General features: G+C 35.1%; 1 protein-coding gene across 1 annotated transcript in view; it reads left to right on the top strand.

Annotated features, from left to right (window-relative positions):
* The first annotated feature begins 33 nt into the window (after positions 1-33).
* Positions 34-14,337, top strand: part of acsf2 (acyl-CoA synthetase family member 2) — a 32,834-nt gene continuing 18,530 nt past the window's right edge. The window contains 8 exon segments of the mRNA XM_030163188.1: positions 34-358; positions 2,735-2,930; positions 7,684-7,812; positions 10,398-10,451; positions 10,539-10,657; positions 11,430-11,592; positions 12,108-12,203; positions 13,816-13,967. Coding sequence (XP_030019048.1) covers positions 240-358; positions 2,735-2,930; positions 7,684-7,812; positions 10,398-10,451; positions 10,539-10,657; positions 11,430-11,592; positions 12,108-12,203; positions 13,816-13,967 — 1,028 coding nt within the window. The 5' untranslated portion in view covers positions 34-239.

Genomic DNA, 14,337 nt, shown 5'->3' with positions numbered 1-14,337 from the left:
ATCTGAGGCTGGACTTGGTGCGTTTGGCGCCGCCTCAGGACAGATTGGGTTGGTAAATAAAACTTACAGTGAATATTGTTTTCTCTGGTGACGGATCAAGGTCCGAGTGTGAAAGTGGCTGTTGTCTCTGCCCACTCCTGGCCTGTCCAGTTCCTTACTGGTCTCTGCAGCTGTGGACCTGAACACTCTGAAGGCTTTCAGTCTTTGCAGCAGGACGCGGAACTCTGCAGCCGTCTACAATGATTCCCAGGATCACTCTGTGCTCCAGGTCTTTTCGACACAATCCCGATGTTTCGAGGACTTTAGAAGTTTTGTGCAGACCATGGACGCGTCATCCGGGATTACCTGCAGCAAATCGGTGAGCTGCTTAAAAATATATATAAATCATCTATTAAACTATGGATTAATGATTTTTTTTTTTTTTTTGACATGTTTCCTGCATCAGCTGGAGATATTCATAAACATCACAACAAATGCTGTGAAATAAAATTGCAATCTCACTGTTTGACTTTTCCTTGATTGTTATGCAACAAAATGACGCTTATAGTTCCGTGATCGATCGTTTTTATCTGAAAATTGCTTGTGATTCCTATTTAAATTTTCCCAAAGTGAAAGTTGCTGTGCATGCTCTCTGTTGCAGACTGAGTTTCTAACTGTTATAAGGTTTTATTATAGTAACACTGAGAAAATCAGAGCAGCTTGTTTTTTACAAAGTAGAGGAAGGGGTGGGGACATAAGGAGCCCCTCTTGGTTTTGCAGCCCATCACCCATAAGCTGTGTCAAGTTGCAAAACAACTGTCTGTATTAGTCATCATTTCTAAACGACTATATTTAGTAAGTTTGGCGTTTTATCCCTTTAAAACATACATGTAATCTTACACATCTGGACCCAGAGCCCCTAGACTCATTTCCTCAGAATCTAAGGAATTTCCAGATCAGCAGATATCATGTTCTGTCCTATCCACAAGTTACAACATAACAATGTAGAAAAAAGTACAAATGCAACCTGATTTAGAAGCTTTTCTGCATAAAACTAAATTGGAAAATACCATTGTTTTATTGTCACTGCAGATCTGCTGTAAAGCAAGTGTTTCCTTTTTGAGTAACACTTGCAAACATTTGCATTTTTGTGTTGTTTACTTGATTTTTTTTTTTATGCCTTGCTTGATCTTTTAATGCATCAGAAATGGATTTTATGGGTATTTTAAGTAAATTAAAAAATAATGAAAATTGTATTAGTATGGCATGTTTCCTGGTTCATTGTTTTAATAGGTCAAAGGTGAAGCGGCAGGCAGACCTGTTTGACAGGATGGAATTCATGCCACTACCTTATCTTTTTCTTATCACTTCAACTAAACATTGAGCCAAATTATATATCATTATATCACATACCAATGGGGTAATAATGGTAATATTAGTAGTGGATGATCTGAAGGTGACTCCTGAGCTTCTGGAAATAAGAAACAAAGTCTGTAGATAGATCATGTGCCTCTACTCTGGGGTCAAGTCACTCGCCTATTGACTTTGAATCAAAAAATTAGAATTGAGATAATGATTTCAAACTTTTTGTAGTTCAATAATATAACACCTTAAGTTTCTAAATCCATTAAAATTTTTTGCTAAAAAAGGATTTTCAAGGAAATTACAGAACTTTTTATATGAACTAAATTCAGTCCCTCTGAAAGTTCTCTAAGAATGAATAACATAACTTATCACTGCTATAATTTGAAATCTAAAACATATTTCTGTTTTCAATATAGTTTTATGACCTTTTATACACCCTTTTATCATTATAAAAATCATTTTGTCTGAAAAATTGGTGTGAATTGCTTTTTTAAACATTTTAATATCAGATGGTGCCGGTTATGTAGGGAATTTCACTTTTCTCAAAAAACATGTTTTTTTTTAAATTACTAATTAATCAAATGAGCTAAACCAATGGAAATTTCTGAAAGAAAGCATTTAACCCTGTGCTTAAGCATGGCTTCATTGGAATTTAAGATTATTTTGTCACTAGTCTTAAAAAAAAAAAAAAAAATATTTTTTTCCCCTACATAACCAAAAATAGGTCTCAACATGAAACAGCTAGCTTGTGAAGGATTTTTTTCTTTCACTTTCTATAGATTTAACCTTTCAAATCAATAATTATGATATTCTGTTGTCTTCATATAGATTTGGTATACATGAATAATACATTCTCTGGAAAATATTTCCTCTTAATTGAGATCAAAGAGTAGTTATCACAGGATATTGATGAATATTGTCAGAATATAGGACTATATTCTGACAATGTTGAAGTCCAGGCTGAAAATGGCTCTATTCAGCTGTACATATCACAACTGAAAGTGTTCTATCTGCACTTTTTTCTATTACTTTATTTTAATTGATTATTATTTATGTCTTATTGATTATGTTTTAATTATAATTGTGTGTTTTTAACTTGTCTTTTTTCCATTTTTGTGAAGCACTGTGAATTGCCCTGTGTATGAATTGTGCTATACAAATAAATGTACCTTGCCTTGCCATGTTTATTGTGTATTAATGTGTTGAAAAAGTGGAATTCAGTCAGTGTAATGCATCATTTTTAAATACCTGTGCCACCCTGATGTCTGAAAGTTGAAAAGGGAACCAAAATGCGACACCAAAATGTGATGAAAAATCAGGTGTTGATCAGGTGTCACCATGCAGTTATAATTATACTTAGGAATAGCTTCTGTCTCCTGTTTCCATGCAGCGGGATCCATGTGGATAGTCCTCCCATCATGCCAACTCTCATCACCAGCTATGCCCACGGCACCTCGTCCACATCTTTGTGCCACACCACAGTTGCAGAGACGCTGCAGAGAACAGTGGAACGCTTTCCTGACAGAGAGGCAGTGGCCTTTCTAAAGGACGGCATCCGCAAGACGTTTGCACAGTTTCAAGAAGATGTAAGTTAACAGCATTTTGTAGTTTATTTTATTTATTTAATTTTCACATAGTAAAAAACATACACATAAAAACATGTTGGTTAAAAATTGTGGTGGATGGTTACCAAAAACCCTCAAGGGGCTTAACAAGTGGCAACCTCCAGATTTCAAAGATTATTAACAACTGCAATTAAAAATAGAGAGAAATATATGCAAGCTGCATAAAAATAGATTTTCTACAAATAAAATTCCATGATATACCAAACTTAGAAATGTAACCCATGTGGAAAATTACATATATTTTGCACATCTCAACTGTACCTGACCTCACCTGATGAAGCACGTTTGAGGAAACTGTGATAACATAAACCAAGTCTGATGCATTCAGTTTCCTCTTATTAAACTTATACCTATTGTGATTTTATTTAGAAGCTCTTTTAAGTAATAATATTCAAAAACAACAATCCTAAAAGGAAAGCAGATGTATATTTAACCCATAAGGATCCAGTCTGACTTTTATGTCAGTTCCCAAATGAATTTTTCTCAATATTTAACTCTTCTTAAGTGATTTATCACCATTTATTCTAATATTATCCTCTGAATTTAGCATTTGTTCCAATGAAAATAATCTATTTCCCTATTTTTAAATGACTGATCATGAAAATATTCATAAAAGCTCAGAGTAAAGTCAATGGTTATTATATCAAAAACAGAAAAAACTGAAGGAAATGTTACTTTTACAGTAAAATCTATCATTAACTGAACATAAACCCAGTGTGTCCATTCATTGTCATTGACCCAACTCCATGGCCTCTGAACGTCCAAATGGGTCATATCTGATGACCATGAAAAGATGACGAACTGCATTTTACACCAATTGTTTGCATGTATTGATAGGATTAGTGGATCCACAGTTTAGGTCAGTAGATGCTTTTGGATGACGGTGGATGTTTGGGTCTTTATGGGTTAAAATACAAATATGCTAAAACAAAGCAACAGCCTCTCCTTTATTCCCTGTATTCTGTGATAAGTAAAGCATTCCTCAGTCTTGGCAGGAAATTTTGTAAATGATTTTATTAATTATAAACAACTTATCCACGGTGGGTTAGCTGGCTTTTAAATGTGTGAGGGACTGCATTACTTCACTGCTGTAGTGAATATTTCCAAAGGGTCTTTTATCATTTTCTGTGACTGCTCCTGACAGATCATCCAAATAAAATGTTACAGATGTTACTGAAGGCATGGTGTTACGGTGGTAGCCTTGTCAACTCACACCAACAATGTTCAGAGTTTAATTCCCAGTTAGTCCAGGGCCGTTCTGTGTGAACTTGGCATGTATTCCTTGTGTCATTTGCGTTTCCTCTGCGTCCTCCAGCTTCCTTCCGCTATCAAAAACTTGTAAAGTAGATTAATTCTCATGCCCCAGCTCAAGGTACTGGCATAGATCCCACAGCGCCTTCAGTGGCAGCCTTTTGCATCCTGTGTGAGTACATGGAATTTTTACATGCAGAGGTGAACTTCACTTGGTTTTTCTTTATTTTGACCAAATGACTGTTTCCAAAAATGTTCTCAAAATCTCAGATCTTTGAAATGGTCCAAAAAGCACATCAGTGATTCCCTTCCTTGATCTCACAGCTTCTCCAGCATGTATGCCTACATTATGTTCAATATAATACTTTTTATCTCACAATGCTGTCGCCCACATAAAGTGATATTAAGGAGTGAATTGAGTCCCTACAGTTGTTCCAAAGTGCAGACTCTGCACCTATAAAATGTCTGTGTAAATAGCCTTTGGCCTGCTGGACACCTTAAGTATAACTAAAAAACAAGTGCCAACAAAAAACATTTCATACCTTTATTTGGTGTTGAAATGGAAGAGGTAATAAATGTTTTGTAGTGTTCAAATGGCTTTATGAACCTACTTTGTCTCTATGTGCAGATTTAATGGGGTCATGTCTTCACCTTGTCTGATAAATTACACAAATGCATTTTCTCAGTTCATATCCTCATAGCACAGATCATGGAGAGGGGTTATTGAGTTGGATATGACTCAAATGTTAGTTTTTTTGTGATATTAATTAAATTTAACTGGCCATTTAGGCTATAATTTTCTCTTTTTTTGCTTCTGCTTAATGTTGTCCCTCCAGTGGGTCCTTTGGTCATGAAACTTAACTTGGACCTGCTTGTAGTTTGTTAAAACATGAGAAAACTCCTCCTGAATAAAGTCTATCCACTGGATAAAATGTAAAGGTGCATTGTTCATTACTTTAATGCATTTATAAATCCTTACATCCTTTGGGATGTATGCATGGGTGTGAGGTGTGTATAGAGCTTAATTTCTCCCGGATTCTACTGTAATAGGATCCAGGACCACCCACACTGGATCAGGCACCTCCTTTGTCAAGCAGAATCTGTAAATATGTTTTTTATTGCAACATTAAGTCAGAAACCACAGTATGAAAAATACACATGAAGGGTCAAGAAAGTTAAAGATGAGATTTTCATTTTGGGGTTTTTTTGGAAGTAGAGAGGGGAATGGGAGTATGGGGGGGACATCGAGCAAATGACCTAGGGCTGGAATCGAGCTTTTCCTGCTGTGTAGTTCTGAGCCTTTGTGGTATGTACCCTACCAGGTCAGAAACAAGGGTGCCCCCATGAATAAGTGACTTCAAAATTTACTTTCAACTAATTACAAAAAGTATGATTTTACTGAGTATTTGCCTGGTCACCTTCATATTTGTTAATGCACACCTGTTTCTGCCTTTCAACACTTTAAAAACAGCAATTTACACCAAATAATGAGGGAAAAAGTTTGAATACGGATGTTAGAAGGATCATAAAGCAGCATCCCAACCAGGAAAGTCCAAGACCTTCAGAAGCTAAGATGGGCTGAGGACTGCTGGTTAGTCATCAAATATGTGAAAAAAAAAATCACTAACAAACAGAAATAAAAGATTAATGGTGTCTTGATGAATTTCTGTGGGTAATGAAAGATAAAGACTCAGTTAATGGCAAGTGTCAGCAAGGGTTTAAAGGTTTATAGAGTGCAAATATGCATGACGGGGGTAAACGGTAATGCTGTGTAGGATGTTTGGTCAGGGTTTAATCGTTCTGTTCCACGTGCAGCAGAGTACAACCCTTTTGTAATATTACTTTTTACATTTCTCTTTTATCAGTACTGACAACTAATCAGTGGTAACAGAAGAATTCATTACTTGACTTTAATTCCTTTATAGAAAGTGTTTCACTTTACAGAAAAGGGAAGTAGAATTAGAAAAATGTCATTTAAATGTTGTTTTCATTCATTTTCCTGAATTTATAGTATGAGGATATTGTAATAAAAAACACTAGAATAGATCCAGCACAAAAAGAACTGCACCTCCTAACCATTATAGATTTGTTCTGTTCTATTTATGTGTTAAACAATGTTAAATCCTAATAAAACCTGTACAAATATCAAAGGTGATCCTAATTTAATGCCATTATTTACACTAACTGTACATGTATGACATGTCAAAACCTATGCAGTCATTCATTTCAAGACTTAAATGGACTCTTTGATCCTCTGTACGAACTTTCACCCAGTGACCAAATAAACCCCACCGTGGTGATAGGTAAACATTAAGTGTTAAGCTGCCAGATGATATGAAGGATGTCAATGACCTACAACCAGCGCAAAGAGCACCAATAAACATGGTCCGATAGTAGGGATCATATAAAACATCAAAGATCATCCCAACACCAGTCCTCTGATATAATTATTGATGTTTCACAGAACAGGATGACTTCACTGCATTTAATCAACATAAAGAGTCATCTGTTTTTTAATTTTTCATCCTGTGTATTTTTGTTATCCATACTAGATAATGTATTTATTCTTGTCTACATTCATTACATGTTTCTTTATACATGAAGTAAATACAGTATACCTGGAAAAAGATGTTGATGCAACTCTTTTTGTGAATGTAATGAACTTTGTACATGTTACAGTATTAGACTGGCTCTTATCAGGCAGGATTTCACAGCAATATGAGAAAATGTACAAAAATAGTGGGTTTCAAATACATTAACTATATGACCTGGGAATTTTATTAAGTTTTCTTTAAAATATATATTGTACGTGGTTTATATAAGTTTCTCAGACAAACCCTTCATAAATTTTTGTCAGTAGGCTATGTTCTTCAAAGTCAACTAGAGCTATTTTTTGATTAATTGAGTTATTAGTTTGGTCTATCAAATACCAGAAAAGTGGACAATGACATTATAGTATTTGACGTTACTCAAACTGTATCTTTGTATTAACTGTATATTTAGGTATGTTAGGTATGTATATGTAGGTATGTTTAGGCATGTTTTAAGCTACATGTTGTACAGTTGCGGAAAAAAATTTTAGACCACCCCTTCTTTTCTTCACTTTCTTGTTCATTTTAATGCCTGGTACAACTAAAGGTATATTTGTCTGGACAAATATAATGATAGCAACAAAAATAGCTCATAAGAGTTTAATTTCAGAGCTGATATCTGTCTATTCTCCATGTTTTCGTGATAATAACCAAAATCACTTCAGTTCTTACATCAGTAGCTATAGCATTGTACTGCCAAAAACAGTGCTTTTAGGCATTCCATGTTTTCTTTTCTGTCTGTTTTAGTCACATGATACACACAGGAGTTAGTAATTGATTGTATAACCATTGTTTTTGATGAGTTTTGATGGTCTTATATTTTTTTCTGCAACTATTTCTGTCTTCAGCTACATCTCTGTTTGTGTTTGCAGGTGGATCAGGCTGCTGCTGGGCTGTTGGCCCTTGGTCTGAAGAGAGGTGATCGGCTCGGTATGTGGGGACCCAACCTGTATGAATGGGTCCTTTTCCAGTTTGCCACAGCCAGAGCCGGTATTATACTGGTGAGAACATTTGTCATTCCTTGGGCAGTTATGGCAGTTAATCTTTAATGGTTCTATTGCTTTACCAACCAACATGTATCCAGATCCTAAAGTCTAACTTTACCCTCATTCTGAGTCAAAGTCTAAATTATTGCAACAAAGAGGCTGGAAGAGGAGGGTGATGAGTGGCTGAATGTCCAGGTGTGGATGTTTGAGATGAGGTGTTCAGGGATGTCCACAATAGAGATAATCACAGAACACCTACACAGAACCACAAGATGGTCTGAATAAGTGAATGAATGAATGAATGAATAGATGATTTTTTTTATTTTGGTTTGGTTTGTACATCAATCATTTCACTTAGTACAATAATTATAATAAACATAAAAACCAAAAAAGGAATAGGCTAGAAGCAAAAGCTTATTTTTTTGCCTATTCTTTTCACCTGATACACTGCTTACATTAAATTAAATGTGTGCAGCATCGAGCATTCACACCACAAACAGAAAAAAATCAACAACAAAAACATATCTACCATCTCAATTCAATATTCCTAAATAATTTTAAAGTTAAGTTGGCTTGGTTTTTATTATTTAACATGAAAATTGATTTAAATCTTTTTTTTGAATGTCAATGATTAAAACCAAAACAATAAGGAAAAACATAAAGAAAGGAAAAAAACATATTTGAAAAGGAGTGGGGTGAAGTTCAACTTATATACTCCCACCCCTTTACCTCATCTTTTTTTGACTGACCATAAAGCCCCGTGTCAGTAACTTACAAAATCTTACAAATATCAAAATAAATTCTGACCAAGCCTGCACAAAACGCAAAAATATTATACATATAAAAAATAAACTCTCTCCATTTCATAGCAGTGTTAGACATTAAAAATAAATTCTGCATTTCATAACAGTATTTTACATATCAAAATAAACTCTGTCCATTTCATAGCAGCATTCTTAAAGCTCCCCATTTCTCCCATATTATATATTACATTGTATATCATGCCTTTTCCAAAATCATAATATTTCTCTGTTGCACCTCATTGTCTTTCACTTTTTTCTTACTGGAAACTGAAGCCCTGAGATCTTCCTCTTCAAACCAACCAGACTCACCAGTTAGCAACAATCAGCCTCAGTTGTCCAGCCCATCTGTGTTACTGCGTGACTTATTTTCACACAGTAGTTAAGATCTAAACGGATGTATAAACTAGCTGTTCGTGGCAGGATTAAAATTCATTCAGTAATGGGTGTTGTCTAACAAACCGGTAATAAGAGCCTCTGTTCCCTATTGGAAAATGAATAAAGGTTTTGCCAGGCTCCAAGGGAAGGACATTTGAGTGTGCAGATGTTTATATATTTGCTGATTCCCATGTTTATATCTAAATAGAAGCCACAACTTCACCTACTTCCAAGGTGCAAGGAGTAGAAGAAAAACTGGTTACAGGTCAAGAACTCCAGCAGCAGTTTTATAGACAAACTTTATTAATGACCCTGATGAAGGGCAGTAGCTGAAATTTAGAGTGAAATTAAGTTCTTTAATATGACAACTTTGGACCTGTCCCATGTTTATATCATCACATTTACGTCCTATAACTCAGTCTGCAGCTCAAAAAGCATATTTAATGTAACATATTTTATTATTAACAGGAAAGTTAGCTATTGTATTGAAGTAAAAGTACTGTTTTAGTTCCCCGTGTAGTATACTACATGACATTATATTATTAATAGTGAAGCATTAACATCAGAGCAACATTTTATTGCTATAATAGCTGGTGGTGGAGCTAAACTTGGGTACTTATCGTGTTATTAACTGGAGAAAAGTACAGCATCTTCCTACCTTGTCTCACAGTGATTACATTTTTTTATTTTTGGAGGACATGTGTGAGTTGTAGTAGATTTAAGTTCAGTTTTCATCCAAATGTGTCATAAATTTTTGAAGAACTTTTATAGAATCTGCAAAAAGGAAGTGCTACTTTATTGCCTACATTATTAAGAGGATACAACTGCGTACAGCTGAGTGTAAACAGAAAGGTTACACAGAAACAATGTACAAATACTCTACTGCCCTTTATTGTATTGTAGAGTTTTCTGGTATCAACAATTGAGTAGGCCTATTTATTTCATTTCATACAGTTTAACAAATACCTGTACTTTCTGCACTTTACAAAACAGAAAAAGAAAAGGTGTTCTTGTAGATTAGAGAGAGGTTAATGTTTGTTATTTTCAGTATTTTTTTAGTTGTAATGGTTTGATAATCTTTCACATTATGTAACTCTGGAAGCTCTTCACATAAATCTCCCTCAACAGCTTAGTTTTTATTTTCATTCTCAGAGCCAGTCAAAGTTAAATTTGTACTTTTCTGTTTTTGTTTTTGTTTTTTTGTTTTTTGGACACAGTATCTTTATTTTTGCATAGTCCTAATGAATCCCCCTGATTTACTACCCTCTGGGGACCTTCAAGCCAAAAATGTTCATGTAAAAAATTGCTTTCCCCAAGTTATATCAGAGTAAAATGAATATAGCATGTGAGAAATGTATTATTTGCCCATTTTTGTCTATTTCATTGCTTATTTGGTTCATTTTGTTATTTCCACCACTGCAGGTATCTGTGAACCCAGCATACCGGCTGAAGGAGGTGGAGTTTGCTTTGAAGAAGGTGGGTGATCTTTGCTCACCAATTTGTTATTGTAAAATGCAGCGAATCACAGAAGTAACAGTGAAAACTCTTCTTTTCTTTGCACAGGTCGGCTGTAAGGCTGTAGTGTGTCCAACTCAGTTTGCAACTCAGAAGTACTGTGACATGTTGAGGGAGATTTGTCCAGAGATAGAGTCTTCTACCCCAGGAGCCATCAAGAGTGCTCGGTATGACTGCTGGCGTGAGGATGATTTTTACTTTATGTGTATTTGTTATTGATTACTGCAAATACACACATGTTTAAGTTCATGTTTGCCAATTCAGTCTGGTAAAACAGGATGAATGGATTAAACTTTGCCTCTGAACTGGGAAAGAAAAACAATAACAAAGCTGCCAAAAATTACAGTACCATATATCCCTTAACAAATTACAATTGGACTTTCTGCAATGATTACTTTAAAAAATAGTAAATCAATCAAAATGCAATTTCAGGGCATGAAATTATTACTTATTGCCTACATCTTGCAGAAAACCCAATTTGATTTGCTTCAGTGATCATGGAGACATGCTGATCTTTGTAAAGCCTGTCAGAAATCCCTTCCTTCCAAGTTTTGTACGTTTTGTGTTCACATCGTACAAATACGAATAAAGTTAATCTTAACACTTGACAAAACTAAATTATTCCCTGGCAGACCTGCCCTCAACCTGATGGCCATCTAGCCGTATGCACATCTGTGTTCTTTCAGCCATGTGAAACACAAAGATCCACATTTCTCCGTGACCACTGAACCAAATTAAATGGTTTTTTTTTGCAAGATGTGGGTAACAAGTTAAAGTTTCATACCTTGAAATAGCATTTAGATTGTTTAATTATTTTGAAAGTTATCAATATGGAAAGTCTGATTGTAATGTTTTTTTGGGACATACGGTATAACAGTGTAAAAGAGCAAAGTTCCCTGACATATACAATGAATTTGTTTGTGCATCTTTTCCACTCAGACTGCCAGATCTACGCACTGTGATTGTTCTGGATAGTCGACAACCAGGAATGTTTCACATGGAGGATGTGATGCAGGCAGGCGGCAGCCAGCACAAACAGGAGATTCAGGACCTCCAAAAGAAACTCTCGTTCGATGACCCCATAAACATCCAGTTTACTTCGGTAAAACTAACAAATGAAGATGTCTATGCTATCTGAATTAAGTTTTCTCAGTGCTCTCAGATTTACTTCTAAAAGCATTAAAGTATAATGTTTAACCATGCAGAAAAAATTCACCCAAACACTACTTTCTCAACCAAAAAGCATCATCACAAAAGGTAATCGTACTGACATCATGGAAAATAAGCAAAAGTATTTGGAGACACTGTGAAAGAATAGTTGTCATAGATAGAGGTGTTTTCCTTACTATTTATATTTACAGAAACAAAAATTTGACTTGCAATCATATATTTCATTATGACAGCATACACTGATACAGCATTTGTCATTAATTGATAATTATACTTGAGTGGAGTGAAAAAAGTGAATTAGAATAACATAGAGGTTCAGAACCAAGAATCAAGAAGTTTATTGTCATATACACAGCAGTACTGAGCAATGAAATTCTTACTGTTTTCCCTTTTTCCTTGTATTTTTTTAATGCAGTTCAAGTCATTATTGAAAATATCTGTCACCAGGGTACAACAGGAGCTCCAAAGGGTGCCACCTTAACTCACCACAACATTGTTAACAATGCCTACTTTATTGGCAGACGAATGGGATACAACTGGAAGGTGAGTCAAAACAGAAAGGGTAAAGAGAAACAGCGTTCACATACTCAGTTTCTGATCTTTACTGTAGTTTCCTGATATCAACACTTGAGTAGGCCTATTTATTTCATTCCATATAGTTCAACAAAAATAATGTAATGTCTACACTTTACTTGTTACTTACTTACTACTAATGACTTTACATCACTCGATGTCCGCACAACATCAACACTGATCTACACCTACATAGATTAAGACAGACATATACCGTAGATAAGATGATGCCTTGGTGTCTTCATGAGAACAAACCATGAGTTAACACGATGTAACAACAGAGACAAAAAAATGTGTTTCAGGTTCTGTGTGTGATACTGAAATCGGATTCGTACACAAGAGAGAGAAGTTAATGTTTGCTATTGTCAGGTTTGGGTTTTTTTTTTTTTTTTAAGATTGAATGGTTTAATAGTCTATCACACATTGTGACTCTGGAGGCTTTGCACACAAATCTCCTTCAACAGCTTAATTTTTACCCCGCCCGCTGAAGGGGAGGCAAGGGGTACTGTTTTTAGTTTGGTTTGTTTGTTTCTTTGTTTGTTAACATATCAAAACTATTGGTTGGATTCATACCAAATTGGGTTTATAGATTGCAAGTGACCCAGTATAGATCTCATTACATTTTGGGAAAAGTAAGTCAAAGTTCCAATTTTTTATGAATTTTTAAAATCTTTTTTTTTTTTCATTTACTTATTATGGGCGAAATTTCCAATGTCTATAAAAACATCAATTTTATTTGAATTTACTTCACACTTGGCACATATATAGAGCCAGTTGATATGCTGCCATCAGCACACATAAGACATGATGACGTCAGCTGGAATGATACCAAAATAAGCAACAATATGTGCAAGGGGTGGGGTTTATTGTGCCTGGCACCACTTGTTACTTATATTCTCACAGCTCGTTAATTTAAATCAGTGCTTTTACTTTTTTTTTTTTACACAGTATCTTCAATTTTGCATAACCTTTGTGAATCCTTTGGATTTACTACCCTTTGGGGACCCTCAAGCCAAAAATATACCTGGAAAAAAACTGCTATGAAATCATCATATATCAGTATTTTTTCAGGTTAATGCCAGTTTGAATACATGATGCCACTTGTTTTATTGAAAATACCACACAAAATATGAGACATTTTCTATATAATACATGGTGGAGGGACGTGGCATTGTTTTACATCAGAGTCTTGGACATATCAGAGATTAGCAATAACGCTGATATCATTGCATTAGTAGTTTTTATGTGAGACTTAAAAATGTGGTTTCAGTGTAAGTCAGTGAGGCAATTTCTGCAATGTGGGTCCGGCACTGCACAGAAACTACTAATGCAATGAAATAGTGTTATTGTCAGTGTCTGTAGTGTAAAATAAACCTGTTAGAGTAACTGAGATTTGGTTAAAAAAAATGTCAAAATGACTAATGAATGTGTATATTGTTGTCCCTTGAAGAGGCAGAGACAGATCTTTGTATAGAGTTTTATCTCCGAAGTGTAAGAAAAATAAAAAAAAATAAAAATCATAGACTTAAGTTGAACTCCTGTATGCTGTGTGGTTGACTGTTCTGATGTGTTTTCTCTGCAGCCTCACACTCGTATCTGTCTGCCTGTGCCTTTGTATCACTGCTTCGGCTCTGTGGGTGGTGGGATGTGCATGGCTGTGCATGGCACCTCCCTGGTCTTTCCGTCCCCAGGATACAATCCAAAGGCCAACATAGCAGCTCTGGAGAGTGAAAGGTAAAGTCAAGAGTTGCTACAGGTGTTTCCATGTTATTCATTTATGGCGCATTTAATGTGTAGCTACGCCTGGGAACTAAGACCAATAATGTTCTGACAGTAAATGATTTTAGTCTATCACTATGAGAAATGACCACAATCAATATAGGTCATTATTTCTTTCTAAGTTTTCGGGGTCAGTTTCATCCTGAGTGAAAATTTAAGAAACCAGATGGTTATTTGTGATTTTAAATTATTCTTAAAAGTCCACCCTGTAGTCTTATTTTTCTGATTACATTCTTACTTCCTTTGTTTCTTAGATTTTTTTTTTTATTAATAATGTGAAAGTAAAAATTAAATCACAGTGAGGGCAGTCTGAGATCTATTCAAC

The sequence above is a fragment of the Sphaeramia orbicularis genome, chromosome 19 (assembly GCF_902148855.1).
Source record: "Sphaeramia orbicularis chromosome 19, fSphaOr1.1, whole genome shotgun sequence".
NCBI classification, from domain to species: Eukaryota; Metazoa; Chordata; class Actinopteri; order Kurtiformes; family Apogonidae; genus Sphaeramia; species Sphaeramia orbicularis.
The sequence above is the reverse complement of the archived record's forward strand: the minus strand, read 5'-3'. Positions and strand labels throughout refer to the sequence as shown.